This window comes from Rhododendron vialii, chromosome 13a, assembly GCF_030253575.1.
Source record: "Rhododendron vialii isolate Sample 1 chromosome 13a, ASM3025357v1".
Classification (NCBI taxonomy): domain Eukaryota; kingdom Viridiplantae; phylum Streptophyta; class Magnoliopsida; order Ericales; family Ericaceae; genus Rhododendron; species Rhododendron vialii.
The window spans coordinates 11,414,495-11,441,714 of NC_080569.1; the positions used below are offsets into that span (position 1 = coordinate 11,414,495).

General features: G+C 36.4%; 3 protein-coding genes across 4 annotated transcripts; 1 reads left to right on the forward strand and 2 right to left on the reverse strand.

Moving 5' to 3' along the window:
* Nucleotides 1-26: 26 nt before the first annotated feature.
* Nucleotides 27-5,896, reverse strand: LOC131314959 (serine carboxypeptidase-like). The gene is made up of 9 exons (XM_058343966.1): nucleotides 5,501-5,896; nucleotides 3,447-3,618; nucleotides 2,137-2,256; nucleotides 1,792-1,935; nucleotides 1,530-1,683; nucleotides 1,334-1,422; nucleotides 944-1,202; nucleotides 372-505; nucleotides 27-255 (listed from the first exon to the last, which is right to left on the reverse strand). Exons 1-9 carry the CDS (start codon nucleotides 5,851-5,853, stop codon nucleotides 169-171), a joined length of 1,512 nt encoding a protein of 503 aa, XP_058199949.1. The 5' UTR covers nucleotides 5,854-5,896; the 3' UTR covers nucleotides 27-168.
* Nucleotides 47-26,148, reverse strand: LOC131314958 (serine carboxypeptidase-like). Of its 2 annotated transcripts, XM_058343964.1 has the most exons (10): nucleotides 25,586-26,148; nucleotides 15,402-15,576; nucleotides 13,775-13,894; nucleotides 13,430-13,573; nucleotides 13,168-13,321; nucleotides 12,972-13,060; nucleotides 12,570-12,828; nucleotides 11,998-12,131; nucleotides 11,803-11,894; nucleotides 47-213 (listed from the first exon to the last, which is right to left on the reverse strand). In XM_058343964.1, the coding sequence occupies exons 1-9, from the start codon at nucleotides 25,948-25,950 to the stop codon at nucleotides 11,808-11,810; spliced, it is 1,527 nt and encodes a 508-aa protein (XP_058199947.1). In that variant the 5' UTR covers nucleotides 25,951-26,148; the 3' UTR covers nucleotides 47-213; nucleotides 11,803-11,807. The 2 variants fall into 2 exon arrangements, with proteins under 2 accessions (XP_058199947.1, XP_058199948.1); XM_058343965.1 differs by lacking the exons at nucleotides 47-213; nucleotides 13,430-13,573 and having other exon boundaries at nucleotides 11,664-11,894.
* On the forward strand, nucleotides 7,715-11,869 carry LOC131314961 (uncharacterized). The gene is made up of 2 exons (XM_058343968.1): nucleotides 7,715-8,313; nucleotides 11,217-11,869. Exons 1-2 carry the CDS (start codon nucleotides 8,166-8,168, stop codon nucleotides 11,372-11,374), a joined length of 306 nt encoding a protein of 101 aa, XP_058199951.1. The 5' UTR covers nucleotides 7,715-8,165; the 3' UTR covers nucleotides 11,375-11,869.
* Nucleotides 26,149-27,220: the final 1,072 nt, after the last annotated feature.

Sequence of the window (27,220 nt, forward strand, 5' to 3'; positions counted from 1 at the left end):
GAGAACCCGAGACAGAGATGTGAATGTTGATGTCGACAAGAGATGGTTGCCAAAAAGGAACAAGATAATTTGAATGTCCCTATTAATTTTTGCTTTCATTTATCATACATTTGAACAGTCTATTAGGAATGGCTTGTTACATGAGGCCAAGCTGTCCCGTAGACTTGATCACAGAGAGCCTTGTGTCCACCTCCTCAGCATTTCCAGCGCAGCTTTGGGTTGATCCATTGGAACAAGGTGACCAGCATCACGTACCTACGTTCAAACAAGCAAATTAACTGAAGTTTTGAGTTTGAGTTTGAGAGAGAGAGAGAGAGAGAGAGAGAGAGAGAGAGAGAGAGAGAGAGAGAGAGAGAGAGAGAGAGAGAGACCTTGAGGAAGGTTAGAGGCCCGTAGCTTTTCATTACACCTTTTTCTGCACCATCAACTACAAAGGAAACATTGGAAGCAGCTGTGAAGTCTTTCTGCCCAGACCATGCCATAGCATGAACCCAGTTTGAATTCCCTGTCCAAAACCCATGAAGCCAAAGAAGTCAAGAAATAACTATGCTGCCTAATTCTTGTCCCGTAAAGGGCATCACGGAGGGTTAGTATACCATGAAGCAGCTTCTTGGGTTCCGGGTTATTATACACTGCCGCTCACCAATGGGTTCTCCACGTCTGCTTATGGGCTAACATGCTCAATTGCCAGACATTGAAGACGTTACCTAATACTATCAGTAACTTGATTTTAAGCATTTGGTATCGCATTTTATTGGGCCAGTAGGAGACTTGGTTGTAGACATTTTTTTTCCCGTCGATTGTGTTTTGTTATTGGATTTGTGAAAAGCAAAAAAATAAAGAGATTCTCTTTTCTTTTCCTTTGGCAAATTGGATGTCCAAACAAAATCTCAACCTACAAGCGAAGAAACCGGAAAGTCTGAAGCGAATGAAAGAAGCTTACCAAGCCAGTTGCAAATGAGATCATACTCCCCAGCATAAGCCAACATCTTGATTCCATCTTCAAGAAGTGCAGGAATTCCGACTTCAAGATTCCTCATCCTGTCTGTCACCATGGCCTCGGACACGGTTGTGCTACACGAAACAAACTCAATGTGTCCAACTCCTAAAGCATCCCTAACCGATTGCTCGTTAAGTAAATTCTCCACGTTGGAGAAGTCGTAGCACAGCCGCCCCACGCATTGCTTTCTGATATCATAGTACTGCAGAGAAAAATACCCAACGAATTCTTATCAAAATATGGAAGACGTTTATGTGCCAGATTAGGAGTGACAATGTCGATCCAAACCCAAACCGAAACCCATTAAATAGCGATCATTATAACACTTCTTACGTTAATATGACCCGTGATGGACAATATTCGACTGAATATGGAATTGCAAACTTCATATGCATGTGTGCAAGAATCTCCTCCGTCAGCACCTAATGCAGAAATTTCAAGAATTAAACTAGAAAAGAAGCTGAGAGGTTATATACAAACAGGAGATGTGTATTACAGACAAAGCGTAATGAAAAGTACAAGAAATTACCACAAAGTGATGCGGCCTGTGTGCAAGGGGGAACCAACTCGCTCTCGATATTGTCGTAATCAGATTGTTGAATCAAGTTCATGTCCAAAGCAAAGTCAGGATATGCTGGGTACTGGATTATAGGATCAGTGAGCCCATTACCAATAGCAAATCCCTGGTCATACATTTTCGCCAACAAAATTAACCAGGTTGAATCAATTAACTAAACGCAAGAAATTAGAGAAAATTTTAATCCCATAGACGTACTCATATACGTACGTACTTTGAGATTTATAAAAATCCCTTCCTTGGCTTTGTTTCCCTGGTGAACCCTAGAAGCGAAAGCAGGGATGTAGTGCCCGGCGTATGATTCTCCGGTTATGAAAAAATCGTTGCTTACGTATTGGGGATGTAGCTTGAAGAACCCCTATATATAAGAGTATTATAGGAAGCGTTAGTTAATTACGCACATAACCTTTTAGATAACAGACGTTTTAATGCCATAAGAAGTCCAAAGTTGGAGTTGGATTTGGGCTTTTTTATACAGGAGAACTGGAGAAATTAGTAGTGAAATTGTAATGTTGGTGAAAAAGATTGAAGATAAGGAGATCGAGAGAATTGATCTAACCTGCAAGAAGTTATACAGGTCATTGCTAATACCATTCTCATCATGTCGAGTATCCTTTGCACTGGAGCTGTAACTAAAGCCAGTTCCAGTTGGTTGATCAACGTAAATAAGGTTCGACGCCTGCCAAAAAGAAAAGAAGAAAATCGTGTTAGGCGGATATGAAGCAAGGATATATATATATATATGCTTCAACAAGCATCTCGTACTTGTACAATGTCCATCTATATATTGAACAGTGGTAATTTGCATGATACATGATGATAATTAAGCATGCGTAGCAGTCACATAAAATGTGCATCGATCTTGTATTACAAATTAGTATAATTTCTTTGACAAACTAGATAAAGCTAGCTCGACAAGACTTTTGGATATACTTTGTACGCTTTCAGGACTAGACTTTGGGTTACAGGCATAGTTATTGATACCGTTCTATATCGGCCGGTACTGGCCGGTACGTACCGTTTTGATGCAAAACTGGTACCCTAACCCCCCAATTCCGTTCCGGACCCAATACCGGTCTTTACAGGTCGTTTCGGGAAATACCGGTCGAGTATCCTTTTTCTGGTTAAAAAAAAAAAAACGTTTCTCTGGGTTATCTTAACCCCAAAAAAAATAAAAAAAATCAGAATTTAAGCAAAACGTGCACAAGGCTCAAATCCCAGATTTGCACCCCCTGCGCGCGAATAACCCGTGATGCGTACCCGGTTAATTGGTTTCCGGGTTTGTTTTTCCAAATTGCCTTCGGCCACGGCCCATTTTCCCGAGCACATGAGACCTCTTATTGGGTCCTCATTCACAAGTCCACTAGTGTGCAAAGTCATTTAAGATAGAAAAGAGTTTTGTAACTAGGTAATGTGGGGAAAGATGCAAACATATAGGTATTTTATGATGAATTGCATGGTATGAGAGATTTTTTTGAATTATAATTATATATAATTATTATATATATTGTAGTTGCAGTAAATCCGAAATGGTATCCGGTATCTGATCGGTACCGGTACGTACCATACCAGTAGGAAAACTGGTACCCTGCCCGGTAAGGTATTCAGAACATTGGTTACAGGTTGTTTAATATAAGTTTTTTTTTGGTAAAGAGGTTCTTTAATATAAGTTGTCAATGCTTTCTTGGTCACGTGGTCTGATTCTTGTTTACTTAGGCCATGAGTGCACTATTGAGATTTGTAAAAATTTCTTATTACGTTAAATGTTGTCGTTAAACTGTAGTTTATATGCATGTTAGATCCGTTAAAATAAAATTAGTTTTATTTTCAACTGAGAGAGAGAGAGAGAGAATTAGTAATTATAATTACCTGATCCCAACCAAACTCATTCCATAGAAGAGACAAGTTGTTGGCAATATGGAAAGGGCCATTTTCGTAAAACAAAGCGAGTTCGCTGCCACAGCCAGGGCCTCCAGTGAGCCATATAACAACAGGATCGTCACTGTTGTTGTTCCGGGATTCAAAGAAGAAGTAGAACATCCTGAAACATTTCCAATTAACAAGCTAGGGGTCAAGCAAAATTAAAGGTACTAATTAGCTGCATGAAACAATTAAACAATTTTAGGTTCCAATTGAGTTGCCAAATTGCCTATAAAGTAGAACCCCATAAATATTAACCAATCATTCTCTTCTGTTGAAAAAAGTTCGTTAATTGTATAGTTTCTGATGAAACAATACAATTGTTTCCCACCAAAAGTTAAATAATTAAATATATAGATACAATTAATTGTGATTTGGCTAATATCGCGAACACTACATGCAAGGTTGTACCGGAATTATGGCCATTGAAACCGTGGTATATATGTTTGTGGCTGGATACTGCATGTCCTATATATTTGACGAAATTATTTAATGCTCCTGTTTTTACTGACTCTACTGGTTCATGATCAGGGCCGGCCCAATGTATTTGGATGCTCTAGGCCAAGTGATGGAATAGTGTCCTACATAAATTTTATAATTTAAAAATAATAAACAAAAATATTTTTCTATATATAATTTTCATTCATACTATTTAACATAGTAAATATTTTGGCCTTAATGGCTTGTACGGTTGCAATAATATTCAGTAGACTCAAGTTTGAATCACAGCAGCCCCAATTTGTGTGATAGGAGGAAATTTTTTTTGGCAAAAAGACACTACAAAAAAAATACCTTACCAGGATTTGAACCTAGGCAACTTATGTAAAAAAGCAAACACTTTATCATTGAATCATCAAAGGAATTTGTATTATAATTACACACAGAAAATATATATACTTATTTAGGAAGGGGGTGCCCCATTTTTGGCTCAAAATGTGGAGGCCCAAGGCGGCGGCCTCTTGCGCCTCCCCATTGGCCGGCCCTGTTCATGATGTATGCTAAGGTTGTTTGGAGAGGTGTTTTGTGCGCGTTTTGATCACTATGGTCTCTGGGTGGACTTTTCATATTTCAGATATTATGTATTCTTGTGATGTGATGCTGAGGTATTAGTGCTGCTCTGGATGGCTAAGAAATCAGGTTGAGATCTTTCTGGCCTTGCTTTGATGGGGCTGGTTTGTGGATGCTATGAAGTTGAAGTTGATATGGCTATTTGGCTGGTAGTGGATGCCAGCTCTTTTTGAATGGTTTCTGTTGATTTTTGGACCAGTGGAAGTACATGTTTGGCTCTGGATGGATCCATTTCTCATATACTCCGTATATGGTTTCATTCAATTCTGTTCAATGTAATTTTTTTCCCTCTTTTTCTTGGCCTGTTTTATGATTCAAGTTTTTCTTGCATCTAGAGCTTGGCCTTTTCGATGTACCCTTTGTCGAGTTCAATAAAATCTTGTTGCCGATTAAAAAAAAAAATTATTCAATGCTCCTAGAGTCTACCACACGACATCACACATTTGTGTGGCATCCACAAAAAATACTGATCACATAAATGTGTTGTGTGAATAGTTTTGGATCAAGAGATTGGCCTGACAGTAGTGGATAATGTCTCATTCGCTCTCAAAGTGGTGGTATCTAATTCCTAATGTGTATTTCAATACCACTATTTATAACACTTCTACAAGAATTGTTATCGCTTTCATTTTCTATACAGCTCTTTGAACATTGATTCCATTTTTTTGAACGGCGAAAAATATTTTTTATTAATCTTTTGAAGTGATGAACATTGATTCCATTTTGACTCAAAAACACTACGATTATATAATTGTACAGTGTGAATACAAAATTACTCCCATCGTTAAATGTTTATAAATTCTATTTTTCGAAACTTCTCTCGTTACGTACTTTTCTAGGATGTAGATTATTTTTTATTTTTTTATCGGCGAAAGTCAAGGAAATTTTTTTTTTTTAAGACGGTACATTATTAATGCGAACCCAGTATTACGTACCTTGCATCTACGGTATTTGGGAGCCGATAATAACCGGCATGGTGACCCAAGTCTTGAATACTATTATTCCCTGCTGGGTCCCCAAGCACAAGCAATCTCAAAGGCTTCTCCACCATCATCGGACCGCCCGCCGAAGACTCGTCCATCACGTGGCCGACATCCCCGTTGTTGATGTCATGTTTGGGGGACAAGTTGAAACTTTTGATAAGCTTTTGGGCTTGTAATTTCGGGAAGCTCCGTAGAGGCGAAGATTTGGAAGCTGGTTTGGGCATGACATGATTCCTGATTGCCGAGGAAAGTGGAGAGAGGAGGAGGAGACAGGAGAGAAAGACGTGAGAGAGAGTTTTTGCCATTGCTGCTGGCCGGGTTTAGTAATATTGTCGGGATTAGCTGGCCGGGATGAAAGATTTGTGGTTTGGTGAAATGAATTTATAAAGGGTGGCCTGGGATTCGGTTTTTAATCAATTAATTCACGGGGCCGGGCACCAAATTTGAAAATACCGATCGACGAAAAGGAGGATGAAAATGACGGATGAGTTACTCGATCTACTTGTAATTTGTTACGAGGTTGATGCGGGGAACGTAGCTATAGTCGACGAAGAGTCGTATCTACAGGATATATATTAACTTTGTCAAAATGCTTGTAATATCCTTTCTTAAAAGGAATCCACTTACCTTGTCAAGGTACTAATTAATTATGTTTGAATTAGGGAATGATCAGAAAATAGAACGAGCTGAGAGATTTTTTGCCATCTATGGAAAAATTTACCATAAGTCTGGTAGTAAAGTACGTAGGAGTACTGTGAGTAGACTTTTTCTCATGAGAATAAATTCTATTTACTACCGGTGTAAAATTTCACTTTTTCACCACTGCCTATTATGGATCATACCGAGTGTCTATTGTTGTGATCTGAACCGGTTCATATTTTAAGACCCGCAGCATAGTATTGTCATGCCAAAAAACAGTTTGATCGGAAGTCGATAGATATATCAAAATTTGAAATTTGGTTTATAAAATGGACGATCTGATTTCTGCCAATAATAATAAAGATAAACTATCCATTTTACAAAGCAAAATTTAATTTTTGATACTCCTATCGCTGCCTGATCAAGTTTATTTTTTGGCATATACACTACTAGATGAGGTGTATAAGATGAACGGTTCAGATCAACAATAAATACACGGTAGGACTGTAAAAGGTGGTGGTGAAAAAATGAGATTTGTGGAAAGAATTTAATCTCTTTTCTTATATTCTCGAACTCAAAATATAACTCCTATATATGTCGATGGTAGTTTAAAACACTCCAAGGGGCAAAAAAGGAATTTTGCATTAGACAAGGCGAAGAAAGACGCCTTGTATATACTTCCTGGTGCAATTCTTATTCTCCTTTACAGCCACAGAATTCAAGCCGAAAGAAAAAAAAAAAAAAGGATAAATCACTGGGCTCCATTGCCAAATAACAGGAAGTTGCAAGGGTAAAATGGTATTTTGTAGGTCGAAAAAATTCGAAACGAAAGGACGAAAGCAAATGAATAATAAATTAATACCCCAATCCTTACTCGATCTTATTTCTACCTAATCTCGCTCCGCCCCAAAATCCCTAGCCATTAGTCGACATAGATGGGTGGGGGGCCCGGGTTGGGGTTCTCCCCTGTGAGGTTTTTTCCTCCGTCGGCATTGGATCGGAATCTCCTTTCCTCTTCTTTCATCACTCTCCACCCTTATCCTTCCGATTCCTTAGCCTCCCTGGTTTCTCTACCGTCAAGCCTCCTCCATCATATTCGTTGTTCGCCAGTGACTTGTCTCTGGTGGTGTGGTTTAGATGTGCGGTTGTGGGTGCGAAATTTTTGTGTATGATTGGGTCGCCGGAGTTAGAGATCTATGTTGGTGGATGATGATGGCGAGATTTTTTTTTCCATTTTCTTGTTGGTTTGCGATCATTTGCTTATTCTTCTCCATTTTGTGGAGGTTTCTCTCTGGTTTCTTACCGTGAGTTTTTCCTCAGACTGGGTTTCTCCTAATTGGGTTGTTTCTTGTTTCTGCAAGAAAAATGTTTAGTTAGTTTGAGGTATAGTCTGTGGGATGAATTCTTGCCGTTGTGGTTACTTAGCCTTTTGTCTAAGGACGTGTTTTTATCTTGATGTACTCTTTAATTGGAGTTATAATATCACGACGGCCTAGGACGTGTTTTGAAAATGACTCCACCGTTTGTTTCCACACAAAATTGGGTTTCTTGCATGCTTGATTTCTGGGTCAAAATGTTCTTGGTGTATATCAATACAATGCTTTTCATGTTGATTATTTTTCTTGATAACTCAGGTATCCGGGTCAGCTTACGCGCGTCTCGGTTAATCTTGGGGCCCAATCCCATCGCTCACTTGCGGGGAGTCCAATTAAAAGTATGAACTGGTCCCAAAGGAGTTGGTAGCACGTGAAAGGTTTCAAACCTGAAATTCTAGGAGGGAGCAAATCCCTTAAGTCATGAGCCTTAACCACTAGACCGACCTCTTTGGGTGAATGACAATAATGGGTGCCAAACCTTTATAATAACTTGAAATTGTCTGTCAACAAAGGATTTAGACAAGTTCTGGGGAGGCTAATGACTAATTTGTGAACGGTAATAATGGGACCATTGTGAATATGAAAGTCTCATTTTTGGGTTTATGGTTGTGTTGTGTTTTTACTGGCAGATGTCTATATCATCAGACGCCAAAGTGTTTGTGGTGGTGGTGTTTGATAGAGCTGCTAGGGTTCTCTTTGGTTGCTCTGCTGATGAATTTTTTGACTTTGCCAAGCTTCACCCCTTTTCTGGTACCTTAGCCTTTTCCTCATTAACTCCTGATATTCTTTCTTTGCGTAATTAGTTTTCTTGGAATGCAAATCCAATTTGCGTGTCGTTGTACTGAGCTTTGGTATGTAACATGAATAAGACTCATCTTGCTCTTCTCATTTACTCTTGATCAATGTTCTAAAACTCGCTATAAAATTCGCTAGGCGCTAGTTAGGCGGAAAAGGGGCGCCTAGCGCCTAGGTGCCGACTAGTCGGCCGCCTAGCACCTAGGCGGGGACTAGGTGCCCGACTAGTCGGCTGTCACACCCCAAAATGAGAAGTGACCGGCCATGAACCACAAGACCAAAGCTCGTAGAACATGTAGCCTAAAAAGAAATTTTATAAAAAACTCCCAAGCAAAAATCCACCAAACAGTCAACCATTTTTTTTATTCAGAACATCTCCAACCAATAAATTCTACAAAAGAATGGAGTACAAACATCCCATGAACCAAATAAAATCCAGTCATCCAACAGTAATAAAAGAATCCAGATGTTTGACAAAATATTTCAAATACGGAAGCGATTAATAAAATAAAAATATGATGAGACACCCTAAGGAGGTCAATACAAGAAACGGAAATGATGCCACCAGAGTCCTTGCCTAATTCCCGTTGCCTGAAAAGAAGTTGGAATAAATCCATCAGCTGACGAGCTCAGTGAGTAGTAAAGCATGTATATTAGAATAGAGTTCCTGAAATAGGGATCAAAATAATTTACCATGTCAATATAAATTTGGCATAGAGGTAAACAATAAAAAAATCAATTAATCTAATAAACGATTCATTCGATAAATCTTAATGGTGTTCTCAATCCAATCTCCAACAACAATGGGGAACCACAACCAATATCGATAGAACCAAATGCTAGTGAATAAATGTCTCATAATTGGATCCTATATCGTATCTTTGAGTCACCACGAGTAGGCAGCCCGTGGAACTTTTCCCAAAGAACGACCCGGCAAAAGAAAGCCGTTGAGCATTAGAGTCACCGGCCTAACCCGGTCTCTTTTCTAATGGCCAGAGTCACCCGTACACAGAGGATTAATTTTCCTGGACTTTCCAAAATATGTTCCCAACAATATACACAAAGTTCTCACCAAAAGATTTATTCAGACAATAAAAGATTTCACCAAACGTTTTCCCGCATGCCAATTCAAGTAACCAAATAAATAGTTATGGGTTTCCAATTCCAATCATAAAATCTTCTAAACAATAATTTAAGGGACACGGGGAAGTTCGAAAATACGTAATGCTTAACTACTCACCTGGGCCAAAAGTAATGCAACTCAAATCGCGCAAAATGAGCTAACCTGAACAAAGAATCATATAGTAATATTATCACTAACTGTAGCAATTACGACTGATGTAAAATTACAATTAACTAATCCTAAAGCTAACTCACTCACTCACTAACCGTGTTCGCCATTCCCAAACTCACAGCACAACTATTTAGTCTAACACACTAGTTGTATAAGCACACCACCTCACCCATTGAACTCTCCTGCTACATGAAGAACTATATCATTACTCCCTTAATCTCCAACACCACCAACTCCCAACAACACCAATCAAAGCAACGTGCCAACTCACTCACACAAACATGACAGCATGTGCACATCATCACCCCGCACCCTCAAAGCACCACCTCACACTCGGATCCACTTACTGTATAAGAACCACAACAGCACATGCACACCCATCTCTCTCTCTCTCAACACAAAATACAAATTAACTAATTTACCCAATATCAGTCCATGCATCCTATTGCTATGGGAAGAGGTGGATGACAGAAACGAGAGAGATGAGAGTATATTATTACCTTGAAGTTAAGAACCCCAGTAAAACCCTTCTTCGAAGTTCGACGGCTGCCCTCAAAAATCAGAACTCTTCTCAATGCTTTCTAAAGAATAACCCTAACACCGTATGTATGTATGCTTATATATTGTCCCTCGTAAGTTGATAACACTACCCATTCACACACGTTTCCCCTAAATACAATGGACGGATAAAATAGAGCATCTAATTACGATACAAAACTAATTACTAAAATTGATTAAACTTATACCCTCAAAACAATAATGATAACAACTATGCCCATAGTGCACATAAAATAAATAATTAGGATCCGACCACAACACCCAATTAAGAAGTGGCTCGTAAAATTAATAATATAAAAAAAATATTAGGCCGTAACAGTCTAATCTAGGCATCAGACCACTGCCTAGCGCCTAGCCAGGACTAATCGGCCTAGGCAGCTGCCTTTTAGAACACTGCTCTTGATGTTCTTTCTTTGCTTATCAGTTTTTGGGAGAATGCAAATCCAATTTGCGTGTCTTCATATGGGGCTTCACCATTAAACAGAATAAGAATCATTTTGTTCAGTTACATGTTCCATTATTATGTTGTATCTTTTACTATGAAAAATATAAAATCACTTTCATACATGCAAGTTGCTACCTGCCTGATTGAGAAATTTGAATTCCTTTGCTCCTAATCACTTTCGTAAAAGGTAAAATTTCTTCTTTTCTTCTTTAGTTATTTCCATGCATTTCTTTCCTTGTTCATGAAGGAAATTTGGTTTTCTCTGAGTTATAAATGTCTCTCTAGTCTCTATAAGACTATAACTCGAATGTTTCCTCCTACATTTTCCTTTACATTGCTGTTTTTCAACACCAATAAGCTTTAGAAGGTAAAATACCTCGTCTTTTTATTTTTATTTTTGTGTCTATCTCTTCATTCACCCCTAGGATTCAGGTTACAGAGTGAGCATAGGAGTTTCATTAAGGCTACATTATCCATGCCTGCCAATGACTTTAACTGTTTCAAATTAGAAAATGGCAGTAATTATGGTTCTGATTGATTGGGGATATTGCTTGTGTTTAGCTGAGACTGCTGCTAAAGCTCTGGAGGGAGAAATGCTGAGAGTGACCCTATCAAAACCAAAGAATGGTAATGAACAACATCAGCGAGTGGTGTCTGTTGTTCCTTTACGTTCTGGTTTTCGACCTGCCATCGAGAACTTGAGAGAATTGTACGGGTAAGAGTTGGTTCATAACCCTTGTTATTCATCTTGTATGCTTTGTTGAAGTTGGATCAGAATTTTACCAAGGGTTAATACCCCTGCAGTGATAGTTGAGCCTAAAAACTTGAACTCCGTATCATGTCCAAATTTTTGTGTAGAGTGGTGGCAATGTGATTTTCAGGTACTTCAATTTGATTGCTTTTAGTACAGTGTCCGTTCAATCTGTTTGGGATCCGTTGAGACAAGATCATCAGTTTTTTGGGTACTTAATCGGCTATCGAAAATGAAGAGAACCCGAGACAGAGATGTGAATGTTGCAACAAGAGATGGTTGCCAAAAAGGAACAAGATAATTTGAATGTCCCTATTAATTTTTGCTTTCATTTATCATACATTTGAACAGTCTAGTAGGAATGGCTTGTTACATGGGGCCAAGCTGTCCCGTAGACTTGATCACAGAGAGCCTTGTGTCCACCTCCTCAGCATTTCCAGCGCAGCTTTGGGTTGATCCATTGGAACAAGGTGACCAGCATCATGTACCTACGTTCAAACAAGCAAATTAACTGAAGTTTGAGTTTGAGTTTGAGAGAGAGAGAGAGAGAGAGAGAGAGAGAGAGAGAGAGAGAGAGAGAGAGAGAGAGACCTTGAGGAAGGTTAGAGGCCCGTAGCTTTTCATTACACCTTTTTCTGCACCATCAACTACAAAGGAAACATTGGAAGCAGCTGTGAAGTCTTTCTGCCCAGACCATGCCATAGCATGAACCCAGTTTGAATTCCCTGTCCAAAACCCATGAAGCCAAAGAAGTCAAGAAATAACTATGCTGCCTAATTCTTGTCCCGTAAAGGGCATCACGGATGGTTAGTATACCATGAAGCAGCTTCTTGGGTTCCGGGTTATTATACACCGCCGCTCACCAATGGGTTCTCCATGTCTGCTTATGGGCTAACATGCTCAATTGCCAGACATTGAAGACGTTACCTAATACTATCAGTAACTTGATTTTAAGCATTTGGTATCGCATTTTATTGGGCCAGTAGGAGACTTGGTTGTAGACATTTTTTTTCCCGTCGATTGTGTTTTGTTATTGGATTTGTGAAAAGCAAAAAAATAAAGAGATTCTCTTTTCTTTTCCTTTGGCAAATTGGATGTCCAAACAAAATCTCAACCTACAAGCGAAGAAACCGGAAAGTCTGAAGCGAATGAAAGAAGCTTACCAAGCCAGTTGCAAATGAGATCATACTCCCCAGCATAAGCCAGCATCTTGATTCCATCTTCAAGAAGTGCAGGAATTCCGACTTCAAGATTCCTCATCCTGTCTGTCACCATGGCCTCGGACACGGTTGAGCTACACGAAACAAACTCAATGTCTCCAACTCCTAAAGCATCCCTAACCGATTGCTCGTTAAGTAAATTCTCCACGTTGGAGAAGTCGTAGCACAGCTGCCCCACGCATTGCTTTCTGATATCATAGTACTGTAGAGAAAAATACCCAACGAATTCTTATCAAAATATGGAAGAAGTTTATGTGCCAGATTAGGAGTGACAATGTCGACCCAAACCCAAACCCAAACCCAAACCCAAACCCATTAAATAGCGATCATTATAACACTTCTTACGTTAATATGACCCGTGATGGACAATATTCGATTGAATATGGAATTGCAAACTTCGTATGCATGTGTGCAAGAATCTCCTCCGTCAGCACCTAATGCAGAAATTTCAAGAATTAAACTAGAAAAGAAGCTGAGAGGTTATATACAAACAGGAGATGTGTATTACAGACAAAGCGTAATGAAAAGTACAAGAAATTACCACAAAGTGATGCGGCCTGTGTGCAAGGGGGAACCAACTCGCTCTCGATATTGTCGTAATCAGATTGTTGAATCAAGTTCATGTCCAAAGCAAAGTCAGGATATGCTGGGTACTGGATTATAGGATCAGTGAGCCCATTACCAATAGCAAATCCCTGGTCATACATTTTCGCCAACAAAATTAACCAGGTTGAATCAATTAACTAAACGCAAGAAATTAGAGAAAATTTTAATCCCATAGACGTACTCATATACGTACGTACTTTGAGATTTATAAAAATCTCTTCCTTGGCTTTGTTTCCCTGGTGAACCCTAGAAGCGAAAGCAGGGATGTAGTGCCCGGCGTATGATTCTCCGGTTATGAAAAAATCGTTGCTTACGTATTGGGGATGTAGCTTGAAGAACCCCTATATATAAGAGTATTATAGGAAGCGTTAGTTAATTACGCACATAACCTTTTAGATAACAGACGTTTTAATGCCATAAGAAGTCCAAAGTTGGAGTTGGATTTGGGCTTTTTTATACAGGAGAACTGGAGAAATTAGTAGTGAAATTGTAATGTTGGTGAAAAAGATTGAAGATAAGGAGATCGAGAGAATTGATCTAACCTGCAAGAAGTTATACAGGTCATTGCTAATACCATTCTCATCATGTCGAGTATCCTTTGCACTGGAGCTGTAACTAAAGCCAGTTCCAGTTGGTTGATCAACGTAAATAAGGTTCGACGCCTGCCAAAAAGAAAAGAAGAAAATCGTGTTAGGCGGATATGAAGCAAGGATATATATATATATATATATATATATATATATATATATGCTTCAACAAGCATCTCGTACTTGTAAAATGTCCATCTATATATTGAACAGTGGTAATTTGCGTGATACATGATGATAATTCTGCATGCGTATACAAGTCACACAAAATGTGCATCTTGTAATACAAATTAGTATCATTTCTTTCACAAACTAGATAAAGCTAGCTCGATCGATAAGACTTTTGGCCATACTTTGTACGCTGTTTTTTTTTTTTTTTTTGGGGTAAATAGGTTCTTTAATGTAGGAAAATTTTTAAAAATGGTCCCTCTAGTTTGCACGAGTTCTCATTTTCGTCCCTCTACTATTAATTGTATTAATTTTAACCCTATAATTTTCATTCCATCTCAATTTCGTCCTTCTCCCTGACGCCGTCCATGAAACAAACGGAATTGAAGGGCAAAATTGTCATTTTCTCTCACAGAGGGACCAAATTGAAATTTTATGCAAACCAGAGGGATTATTTTTAAAATTTTACATTTTACTTTCATTTTTTTGCAAATAAAATAAAAAAGACCATAAGTAATGTATTTGACAACAGAATTATTGGGTAATCAAACTATATTGAAAAATTTATATTTCATTACACATTACAAAAATATTAGAAAATGCACAAATCAACCTCTTAGCTAATGTCTTTGTATCATGTTCTTATAATCTTCTTATTTTTTCACCCAATAAAAAAATGTTTAAAATCCGTGTTTATTTGTTATATGAGTAATCTTATGAGTAAGTCCCAAAATAAATACACTTATACCCATATTTTAATGTATTTGATCTCTTAATATTTAATAGTGTTTCATTGCTTAATTAAACACAATTACAAGATTTCTAAATACTACTAAATAACTTTTTCTTTTTAATCATGTGACAAAAAAAATAGCGATAGTGAAAATTCAATTGAAAAAAAAATACAAGACCAAGACAATTAACATAAGGGTTGTTTTTCGAATTTTCTCATATTTTTTGTGATGTATATAATAAAAATTTTAAAAAATTTCAATATATTTTTTATTATTCAATATAAAATGAGATGAGAAATATATTATATATGATGTATTTTAAATTTATTTACAAAACAAAAGTATAAAACAAAATTATAGAAATAGTCCCTATAGTTTGCATGAAATCTCAATTTAGTCCCTCTGTGAGGAGAAATGACAATTTTGTCCTCCAATTCTGTTTGTTTCATTAACGCCGTAAGCAAGAGGGATGAAATTGAGACAGAATGCAAATTATAGGACTAAAAGTAACACAATTGATACTAGAGGAACGAAAATAAAAATTCATGCAAACTAGAGGGACCATTTATAAAAATTTCCCTTTAATATAAGTTGTCAATGCTTTCTTGGTTACGTGAGAGAGAGAGAGAGAGAGAGAGAGAGAGAGAGAGAGAGAGAGAGAATAGTAATTAATTAATTACCTGATCCCAACCAAACTCATTCCATAGAAGAGACAAGTTGTTGGCGATATGGAAAGGGCCATTTTCGTAAAACAAAGCGAGTTCGCTGCCACAGCCAGGGCCTCCAGTGAGCCATATAACAACAGGGTCGTCAGTGTTATTGTTCTGCCGGGATTCAAAGAAAAAGTAGAACATCCTGAAACATTACCAATTATCAAGCTAGGGGTCAAGCAAAATTAAAGGTACTAATTAGCTGCATGAAACAATTATAAAAAATTGATGAGAGGTCCACTATAGCATGTTTGTAACCCACTAAGTCCACTTCTAAATTTCATAACTCCTCTAGTCCACTAATATAGTTATATAATCTAATAACTCCAATTTACTTAAAAAGAGATATTTTTCAAGACCAAAAACCCTCCTATATAACATATAGAGAGAGAAACCTTAGATCACAAAACAAATCTAAGCCTCCCCTCTTCCCCTCTCCCCCTCCCCTCCCCTCCCCTCCCCTCCCCTGGTGAATTGTCCGCCTCCAAATTCTCCACGCCGACGAGCTCTCCCTCACTCACCACGAACTGGATCGGGCTCGAGCTGCCTATAACTGTGATGCTTACCAACAATTAGTCACCGAAGTTGATGGAGGTGGCGGTGGCAGTGCTAGCAATTATCGGCATTCTGGGTTTGGGGCTGAGCTCCATCAACAGCGACACAAATCAATCTGACAGGTATGTACTTTACTCCTTCAGTCTTTGCCCCCAAGCTGCTCTCACTACAACACGAAAGGGCTATAACGAGGATTTACTTTCCTCACAAAAGCACCTGATTTCCTCACAAAATGTATTAGCGAGGAAAAATTTTGTCGCCAGTTTTCCTTGCTTAAACCCTGTCGCAAAAAGTATTAGCGAGGAAAATAAATTCCTCGCCTAATTTGACGTGTTGCGAGGAATTTCTTCCTCGCTAAATGCTTAAATTCCTCACTAAATATTTTCCTCGCAAATACCATTTGTCGTCAAATAGGCTACGAATTTATCAATAGGCGAGGAAATTTTTTCCTCGCTAAAAAAAGAATCCCAAAACAGAAGTTCTCTCCGCGCTTTTTGCAGTTTCTGGTACTCAAACCTTGGACCTCTCCCATAAGACGCGAAGCAACTACCAACCACGCTACACTGTACTTTCTATGAAATTGGTGAAACTTTATTTATATATTATCTCTTTCACCACTCCAAATTAATTTTTTCAACATTAATTTTGGCCTTTCTACTTTTTGTAGTTTTATAGTGTCTGAACTTTATTTGAACAAGTTAATTTTTTGCTAGCACAACAATTTTATCTGACAACTTTTGAAGAACTAATAATATGTGTTATTATTCTCATTTTTTTATGGGATAATCCTAACTTTTATGGAATGAGATTAATTTTGTCGTCATAAGCTTGAGATATATTTTAATGAAAAGTTAGGGACAAAGAAAATTTACCTCAGAGTGCCCCGAAAAAAACAACTAGTGGTTGAGATTCAGTTTGATGTGTGGGACCCTATATATCAAAGTGAATCTCAACCACTAATTGTTATTTTCAGGGTAAATTTTTTTTTGTACTTAGTACTAATATTTTAATATCAGATTATGAATAACAGGAAGCATCACCCTCATTTTCTAATTTTAAAAGTGAGTTTGACATTCTTTTTTGCCAAATACAAAGGGTATTATAGACTTGTAATTTTTTTCATCATCGCTATAATAATATGAACAAAATTTATAAATATTCATATAAGATCATCCTAAAAGCACTAAAGACAATACTTTTTTAATTTTTTAATCTTTAATAAATTTTTTAAAATTTTAAAACGTCTCTCTCTCTCTCTCTCTCTCTCTCTCTCACACACACACACACACACACACACACACAATATGTATATGTATAAATAAAAGTATACATGATACTTACAAAATTGCATTTGAAATTAATACTTAACATATTTATCTGGTTATAAAGGAATGTCATTACAATCACCTAAGTTGGTTTAAATAAAAATCAACAAACTATTTACAGGGGAAAAAAATTATAGCATGAATGCACAACACATATGAAATAGTGTATTTTTTGTGAAATAGTGCATTTTTATGTAGATGTTCTGAAAATAGAATTGTGATGATCCAACTTTGAGATATTTTAAATACAACGTACATCAGTAACTTAAGATATTTTTAACTTTATCTTTTGTTGAGTTTTTCACTATTATGAAAAAAATCATCGATACCTACACTTCAAGATATCTTTCATTGCTAATTAGAATAAGAAAAGTGACAAATATGAGGTTTCTTCACCAATTCAATGCGATTGGTGATGAAAACTATTTGTTCCCTTTTAATACTTTTTATTTTAATAAATTTCATAATGGTATAGTTTATTATGTCATACCGTCGTGATATTACAAAATACATAGGAATATAATTAATAATAACTTATATATATAAAAAAAATGAATCCTAAAAAAGGTGACGAAATATTTTCTTATCAAAAAGTTACATTTGGCGAGGAAAAATATTTTATTGCAAAAAGGTTACATTTGGCGAGGAAAATCTGTTTTCCTCGCCAAATGTAACCTTTTTGGGAGGAAATTATTATTTCCTCGCTAAATGTAACTTTTTGGCGAGGAAATGAAATTTCCTCGCTAAATGTAAGCTAAATGTAACTTTTTAGCGACGAAATTGGATTTCCTCGCAGATTGTGTTTTTTTAGCGACGAAATTGAATTTCCTCGCCATATTTCCTCGCAATAGGCCTTTCGTGCTGTAGTGTCTGCTGGATGTGTTTGTTTGTTTTGTGTTTCTCTCTATTTGTGGATAAAAATTGATGGGTTTTCATTGGCTGACTAAATCTATCTATATTCTATTTTTTCTTGAGAACGCGGTGTATACTTTGTACCCATTACTAAAAAGCGGGCAAGCAGGAGGCACGATCTGTTAGAAGAATCTAAAGCCACAAAAAAATTCTACATTCTTCACATGTACTACTGGTATTATGGTTAAACTCTGTATATATTATAGATCTATATATAATCTTGTGGAGTAGTTTATTTTTTAATCATGGTGATTTATGGCCAGAGAGGGACGCCGCCACCATGGCTAAAGATGGATCGGCCCGTACATTTACGTGAATTTATATTTGTGCTTTTCATCAATCACTTATTGATTTGGTCCGCGCAGCGGCCTCTCGTACTTGCTTTTGATATATTTGGAGTTTTTTGAATAAATATATAAGATTATATGTGTGTTTTTTCTAGGGCTAGACATATAAGGTTGAAATAAGTTGTGTTTTTTGAAAAAATATATAAGTTTATATATATGTGTGCTTTTCGTGTCACACAAAAAATATATTTTTGTTGTTATTTAATGTCATTTTTTTTAAAACATTCTCAGTTAGAGAGATATAATAATATACAATGTTATATTGTTATATATAACATTCTAAATTATAAATATTCTATGTTATTTAATAAAGAGAACATATAATGTTATATATGACCTTTTGTACCGTCTAACGTTATATATGAGCTTTTATCATAAATAACGGTATATGCTTCATTATCAATCACTTATTGAATTGGTCCACGTAGCGGCCTTTCCGACTTATACGTTAAAATATGTGATTTGAAACTCGGTTAGCGATGTGGTTTAGTTATAGATAATCTTCTCTATTGACACATATATGTTATAGAGTGTTGCTACAGGTACCGAAATTGGGGGACCGAAATCGGACCGACGGCCGCCGGCGGGCCGTCTCCGGCCACCGGACGGCCGATCCGAGCCGTCCAAAAATTCTAAAAAAAAAAACCGAGGGGGCCCACGCGGGAATCAACGTCATCCGAGGTGTGTAGGGTGCTTGATCGGAGCACCCCTTTTCGTGTGTATATGTAATTTACATATACACACGAAAAGGGGTGCTCCGATCAAGCACCCTACACACCTCGGATGACGTTGATTCCCGCGTGGGCCCCCTCGGTTTTTTTTTTTAGAATTTTTGGACGGCTCGGATCGGCCGTCCGGTGGCCGGAGACGGCCCGCCGGCGGCCGTCGGTCCGATTTCGGTCCCCCAATTTCGGTACCTGTAGCATTTTTGTATGTTATATGTAACAATTTGTCCTTGGTACTTAATTTTGTCCTGTAAAACTCCAAAACAAAGGAACTAATAACGTTATATGTTCTCTTATTGAATTGGTCCGTGCAACGGCCTCTCGAAAACACATATGGATATATCCATATATGATTATATGAGAATATTTGTGACCAATATATACATATATATAGTTATAACGTTATATATATACGAGCTTGTATTGACATAAAAAAAAAAATTCAATTTGCATAGAGAACATATAACGTTGTATTTGAGATTTTGTCCTGTAAAACTAAAAAAAGAAGAAGGAACTAATAACGTTTTATGTTGTCTTATTGAATAGGTCCACGCAGTGGCCTCTCAAAAGCACATATAGATATATCCATATATTATCATAAGCAAGTCGAAGAGGCCGCTGCGCGGACAAATGCAATAAGTGATGGACAATGAAATATATAACGTTAACTTCTATCATGTGTAATACGTGTTTTTCCTAGAGTTGGACATATAATATTATATCTCATTTTTTAGATATATTAATGTTGTTTATGTTGTTTTGAATACGTATATATGTAGATATAAAGGTTATGGAAATACTATTTGGAGGCAGAAAATCAAAATTTTGAAGAATCTGATGAAGGTTTTGATGAAGAAACGGTGAAAAAATGAAGCTCGGCCCCTTTGGCTTTATCAACATTCAACTTGGGATTCAAGGCGCGACTAGAAATAATGATAATGGTGGCATGATATGTGAACATATAATATTATTTTTTGAGATATAAAATATTGTTGGAAAGATATGATGTTGTTTTGAGAACATATAATTTTATGTCACGTTTTGTGAGACTTAGAGCTAAAGAAGCTCAGATATTATATATATATATATATATATATATATATATATATATATATATTTGTGAGATTTAGAACTACAGAAGCTCATATATAATGTTATATGTTCTGTTCTATTTTTATGTGAGATTCAGAGCTGCAGAAGCTCAAATATAATTTTATATATTCTTTTTTTTTTTGCGATATTTAGATATTCAAAAACTCACATATAATGTTATATGTTTTGTATAGACCAGCATATAACGTTAAAGACTAAAAATAAGAAAAACCAAAAAGAAATGTTGCATGTTAGAAAATTTTTGCCACACATATAATATTGTATGTTAAGAAATTTTTATCACTCATATAACGTTAAAAAATCAATACAAGAAAAATAGGAAAAAAAAAGAAAAAAAAAATTGTCACATATATAACGTTAAATGTTAAGTATAACGGGTTCAATAAAAAAATCGAGAAAAATGAAAAAATGCTTTTTTTGTTAGACATATAACGTTATATATGATGTGATGACATCGACGACGGTGGTGGTGGTGGTGGTAGCGGCGGTGGTGGTGATGGCGGCGGCGGCTTGATTGCAACAAAAACAAAAAAATATGAAAAAAAAATACTTTTTCGTGTTAGGCAAACAAGGCCCTTGTTTTTTAGGTGGGATATTTTTGTCATTAAAATTATTAGTGGATTTAGTGGGTTATAGAATTTAAAAGTGGACTTAGGAGGTTTGGAAAGTGCTATAGTTGAAAAAAGTTCGTTAATTGCAAATACCAATTGATAATAGTTTCTGATGAAACAATATTACAATTGTTTCCCACCAAAAGTTAAAATAATTAACTAGATACAATTAATTGTGACTTAGCTAATGTACGTCGCGAACACTACATGCAACGTTGTACCGGAATTATGGCCATTGAAACCGTGGTACGTACGTTTGTGGGTGGATACTGTCCTATATATTTTGACGAAATTATTCAATGCTCCTGTTTTTACTGACTCTAGACTGGTTCATGATGCTAAGGTTGTTTGGGGAGGTGTTTGTGTTTTGATCGCTATGGTCTCTGGATGGACTTTTCATATTTCAGATGTTATGTATTCCTGTGATGTGATGCTGAGGTATTAGTGCTGTTGTGGATGCAGGGCCGGCCAGGGGTAGCCCCGCAAGTCGGCGGGCTCGGACACCCAGGCGAGGGGCAACAAAAAAAAATCTCGTAAAAAAAAAAAAATAGAAATCCAGCAGGGAAAAAATTTAGGGGCATAATCCAAAAAAAATAAATTACAAAATCAAAAAGAATTGGAAATATGTAGTTTCCACCCGCTTTAAAAAATTATGATACTTAAGAAAAGTAGGAGGGCAAAAATAGAAGGTGTTCTATGCTCGGGGTAAATAAAAGATAAAAAGAAAATTAGGAGGGCAAAAATTAGAAGGGCAAACTGATAAGTGCCAAAACATACATATTTTAGCCCTCAAATCTACATTTATTAGTCCTTTATTTTTGTTAACCGATTTTTATTATGTGTTTTTATATTTATAGGTTGCTCGAGCCATTTGTCTGAGACTTTGAATAAAAAGAAGATTTTAAAGAAGTTTAGAGTTCAAATGCGAAATGATTCAAAATTGAATGGTTCATTTATTATTTCATAAAGTCCAAAGGACCTTTGTGTGATAAAAGTTTTCAATACCCATATAAACCATGTAACCTACTGGTGAAAGAAGGCTGCCGTGGAAAAGTTTCGGACGGAAGAATAGAAAGGACGGGGGCTGCCAGCAATATTGTTTAGTTTTCAAGTTTTGTTTAATTATTCGCATTATGGTAATTCGTTTAAATTTTTGTTCTTAATAAAAGTTGTTCATTTGTGTTTTCTCAGTGTTAATTTCGTGTTTATTTTTCATCTCGCGTATAGAAGCATGTTTCAAACTAGAGTTTATTTTGTTTATTGTGCAATGATTAGTGAATAATCGTATAGGTAGGGTCGCGGTGTGATTAAAACACCGTGGCCGGTTTAGGCACTACTCATATTTTCAAACAATGAAAAGATAATTTTAGATTGGTAAAATACTTTCCGTAAATGAACCTGGGCATTGTCGGAGCCCATGTGAATGGGGGTCCAAAACTCATTTTTCGTTGCGCATGGGTAAACGGCGACCATAAAGGTTCGCATCTTGCGGGGTATCTTTTTCAATCTAAAGTTCAATGTTTTTAATTAGAACACTGAATGGAGCAGGCAAATCCGAACTGGTTGCGAGTGTTATGAACCCTATGACCGTACCTCCTTTAATTATTTGAAAAGTACAATCAATTTTTAGTTTTTTTTATTAATCTCAACCAAATCGACAAGGAGTGGCTACCTAAGAGCCAGTTTTAATTATAACAACCCGAGTTTTTAGTCAACACACATCATCGTCTCTGTGGATTCGACTCTGGACTTACCGGATATTGTGCTACGTCGGTCTCCGCCCTACGCTTGGGGCAACCCATTAATTTAGGATTAGGAAATCGTCGAGCACAAACTAGGAGGGCATATAGTAGGAAAAAACATAAAAAAGGGGACGGGATTGCAATTTTATTTGCCCCCAAATTTTCGATACCTGGTGTGGACCGTGTAGTGTAAACCCTAACTTAAGAAGGAGAAAACCCATCAGCTTTCAGGTCATCACATTGGACCACGAATAGTTTTGTTTCTCTAATCTCCATCACAGATAGCCCACCCTGCTTGAGATTCTTCAACGCCAAGTCGTCGAAGAGCCAAAGTTGAAAAAATTGAACTCAACTTTTGTTTCTCCAGTTCTCCTCTTTCTCGCCTCGTTATTGACGGTAAGTAAGTGCATTTTCTTTCTTTTCTTTAATCTTTATTCGGTGCTAGTTTTACTGTTAGTGAAGCTTTTCTTTAATCTTTATTTCGGTTAGTGCGTGCCTTTAGTGGAGCAACGACAAAATAAATTAATATGGATTGGTTAGTTCCTTTGACTGTTTTTTGATTGCAACAGAATAATTTATTCGGTTACACTGCTGTACACACTACATTATTAATTTTGTGAGTTTTTAGTAGGGTTACTTGTCTTGAAATTTTGATTAGTGAGGTATATTAATATAGGTACTATGACGAATATTGAGAATGACAAGAATAGAGTGATAATTGGCAAACAAAAATCCGAATCTTAAAATAGAAAAGTGAGGCAACGAAAAGATTTTAGTAGGATTACTTGTCTTGAAATTTTGATTAGTGAGGTATATTAATATAGGTACTATGACGAAGATTGAGAATGACAAGAATAGAGTGAGAATTGGTAAACAAAAATCCGGATCTTAAAATAGAAAAGTGAGGCAACGAAAAGATTTTAGTAGGATTACTTGTCTTGAAATTTTGATTAGTGAGGTATATTAATATAGGTACTATGACGAATATTGAGAATGACAAGAATAGAGTGAGAATTGGCAAACAAAAATCCGAATCTTAAAATAGAAAAGTGAGGCAATGAAAAGATTTTAGTAGGATTACTTGTCTTGAAATTTTGATTAGTGAGGTATATTAATATAGGTACTATGACGAAGATTGAGAATGACAAGAATAGAGTGAGAATTGGTAAACAAAAATCCGGATCTTAAAATAGAAAAGTGAGGCAACGAAAAGATTTTAGTAGGATTACTTGTCTTGAAATTTTGATTAGTGAGGTATATTAATATAGGTACTATGACGAATATTGAGAATGACAAGAATAGAGTGAGAATTGGCAAACAAAAATCCGAATCTTAAAATAGAAAAGTGAGGCAGCGAAAAGATTTTAGTAGGATTACTTGTCTTGAAATTTTGATTAGTGAGGTATATTAATATAGGTACTATGACGAAGATTGAGAATGACAAGAATAGAGTGAGAATTGGTAAACAAAAATCCGGATCTTAAAATAGAAAAGTGAGGCAACGAAAAGATTTTAGTAGGATTACTTGTCTTGAAATTTTGATTAGTGAGGTATATTAATATAGGTACTATGACGAAGATTGAGAATGACAAGAATAGAGTGAGAATTGGCAAACAAAAATCCGGATCTTAAAATAGAAAATTGAGGCAACGAAAAGATGCAATGGAAGAATCACTAGTTGGTTCAATATCTAGCCTATTTGATGCAATAAAAAACAAAAATCTCTTCTTTCAAGTCAAGTTGAAGAAGCAAGTAATGAAGAATTTGGAGAGGAGGATGTGAATGATAATCCTCTCCAAATTTTGGTAATCATAAAACACTATAATTGGGTTTCATTTTGATTATAAAATTTTGATGTAATTCAAGCTAAAGGGCACAATATCACCTTATTTTTGTTATTATTATTTTTTTGTATGTCTTTTTTTTTAAACTTAATACTAAGTGGGCAAACTTGAGGTTGGGCTTGAACAACCCAAACGTCAGGACTGATACTGTATGAATGGCTAAGGAATTAGGTTGAGATTTTTTTGGCCTTGCTTTGATGGGGCTGGTTTGTGGATGCTATGAAAGTTGGTATGGCTATTTGGCTGGTAGTGCAAGCTCTTTTGGAATGGTTTCTGTAGATTATTGGAGCAGTGGAAGTATATGTTTGGTTCTGGATGGATCCATTTCTCATATGGTCTTTTCTTGACCTGCTCTATAATTCAAGTTTTCCTTGCATCTACAGTTTGGCCTTCTCGATGTACCCTTTGTCGAGTTCAATAAAATCTCATTGCCGATCAAAAAAAAAAAATTTATTCAATGCTCCTAAAGCCTACCACACGACATCACACATTTGTGTGGCGACCACAAAAAATACTGATCACATAAATGTGTTGTGTGAATAGTTTTGGATAAGAGATTGGCCTGACAGTAGTGGATAATGTCTCATTCGCTCTCAAAGTGGTGGTATCTAATTCCTAATGTATATTTCAATACCACTATTTATAACACTTCTACAAGAATTGTTATCGCTTTCATTTTCTATACAGCTCTTTGAACATTGATTCCATTTTTTTGAACGGCGAAAAATATTTTTTATTAATCTTTTGAATGGATGAACATTGATTCCATTTTGACTCAAAACACTACCTGATATATAATTGTACAGTGTGAATTAAAAATTACTCCCATCGTTAAATGTTCATAAATTCTACTTTTCGAAACTTCTATCGTTACCTACTTTTCTAAGATGCAGATTATCTCTTATTTTTTTATCGGCAAAAGTAAAGTTTTGTTTTTTTTTTAAGATGTACTTTATTAATGCGAACCCAGTATTACGTACCTTGCATCTACTGTATTTGGGAGCCGATAATAACCGGCATGGTGACCCAAGTCTTGAATACTATTATTCCCTGCAGGTTCCCCAAGCACAGGCAATCTCAAAGGCTTCTCCACCATCATCAGACCGCCTGCCGAAGACTCGTCCATCACGTGGCCGACACCCCCGTTGTTGATGTCATGTTTGGGGGACAAGTTGAAACTTTTGATAAGCTTTTGGGCTTGTGTTTTTGGGAAGCTCCGTTGAGGTGAAGATTTGGAAGCTGGTTTGGGCATGACCTGATTCCTGATTGCCGAGGAAAGTGGAGAGAGGAGGAGGAGACGGAGGAGGAGACAGGAGAGAAAGACGTGAGAGAGAGTTTTTGCCATTGCTGCTGGCCGAGTTTAGTAATATTGTCGGGATTAGCTGGGATGAAGATTTTGTGGTTTGGTGAAATGAATTTATAAAGGGTACGTGGGATTCGGTTTTTAATCAATTTCATGGGGGGCACCAAATTTGAAAATATCGACGAAGAACATTTAACAAAGAGATTCAATGGAGCTGTTCAAAAATCAAAACATTCATTGGAAAAGGAGGATGAAAATGACGGATGAGGTACTCTACTTAATTGTTACGAGGTTGATGCGGAGAACGTAGCTATAGTCGACGAAGAGTCGTATATCTACGTGATATATTAACTTTGTCAAAAGAAAAATTTTAAAATCAGCCACAATTGGCTGACAATAGTAAGTATGTGAATATATATTAAATGATGTATAAAGTATAAAAAATACGTATTTTTCTTGTCTTCTAGTGTGTTTATCGTCATTCCACTGGACTGACAATAGCAAGACCGTTGTCAAAATGCTTGTAATATCCTTCCTTAAAAGGAATCCACTTGCCTTGTCAAGGCACTAATTAATTATGTTTGAATTAGGGAATCAGAAAATAGAACGAGAGATTTTTTGCCATCTATGGAAAAATTTACCATACTAATAAAAAACTGTTGGAGATTTTCAAAATAATAAATGGATTTTGGTTATTTTTGAAAAGGTATTGAGAGGATTTTTTTTTTTTTTTGGCGAATGGTTACAATACCTTTACACCTGAGTTGTGACTTTGTGTGAATGATTATAACATCTACAGTATTAATTTGGGAAGCGTTTATTTGGAAGGGATGTATTTGTTGGGAAGGAATATGAAACATGGAGTTGCCTCCAAGAGACATGATCCTACTAAGAAGCATGATCATTTTTAATTAAATTGTCTTCAATAGATATGATGAACCTTCCTAATGTGTGTTTACTAAAGAAGACAAAATTTTTCACATAAATGTGCTTATAAGTCTATAAATAGGCTCATTTTTAAAGTCATTCCACACACAGAAAATTTCATATTAGATTTCTCTCTCTCTCTCTCTCTCTCTCTCTCTCTCTCCACACTCTCTTACAAATGAAAGTAATACAAATTTTGTGGGGTTTGCGATAGTTTTTTCTTAGATTTTAGATTGTTGATTTTGCTTTGTATTTTAGAGAAGCTATGAAACAGTATTTGCTGTGGTTGTACAAACTACAAACGGGAAAAAATAAACTTTTGCTATGAGTTAGCCTATTTTGTCCTTGGACAAGGGGTAATTGTCAAAATGCCAAGGAATGTTTT

What these genes read in the sequence shown, in the direction of transcription:
- LOC131314959 (XM_058343966.1), bottom strand. Translation starts at nt 5,853, where the DNA reads ATGGCAAAAACTCTCTCTCACGTCTTTCTCTCCTGTCTCCTCCTCCTC. An exon ending in CCAAATACCGTAGATGCAAG is followed by an intron (nt 3,619 to 5,500) that starts GTACGTAATACT and finishes GAAATGTTTCAG; the next exon opens with GATGTTCTACTTCTTCTTTG. An exon ending in ATGAGTTTGGTTGGGATCAG is followed by an intron (nt 2,257 to 3,446) that starts GTAATTATAATT and finishes TCTTTTTGGCAG; the next exon opens with GCGTCGAACCTTATTTACGT.
- LOC131314961 (XM_058343968.1), top strand. Translation starts at nt 8,166, where the DNA reads ATGGTTGTGTTGTGTTTTTACTGGCAGATGTCTATATCATCAGACGCC. An exon ending in CAAGCTTCACCCCTTTTCTG is followed by an intron (nt 8,314 to 11,216) that starts GTACCTTAGCCT and finishes GCTTGTGTTTAG; the next exon opens with CTGAGACTGCTGCTAAAGCT.
- LOC131314958 (XM_058343964.1), bottom strand. Translation starts at nt 25,950, where the DNA reads ATGGCAAAAACTCTCTCTCACGTCTTTCTCTCCTGTCTCCTCCTCCGT. An exon ending in ACCTGTATAACTTCTTGCAG is followed by an intron (nt 13,574 to 13,774) that starts GTTAGATCAATT and finishes TCTTATATATAG; the next exon opens with GGGTTCTTCAAGCTACATCC. An exon ending in ACAGGCCGCATCACTTTGTG is followed by an intron (nt 13,061 to 13,167) that starts GTAATTTCTTGT and finishes TTTCTGCATTAG; the next exon opens with GTGCTGACGGAGGAGATTCT.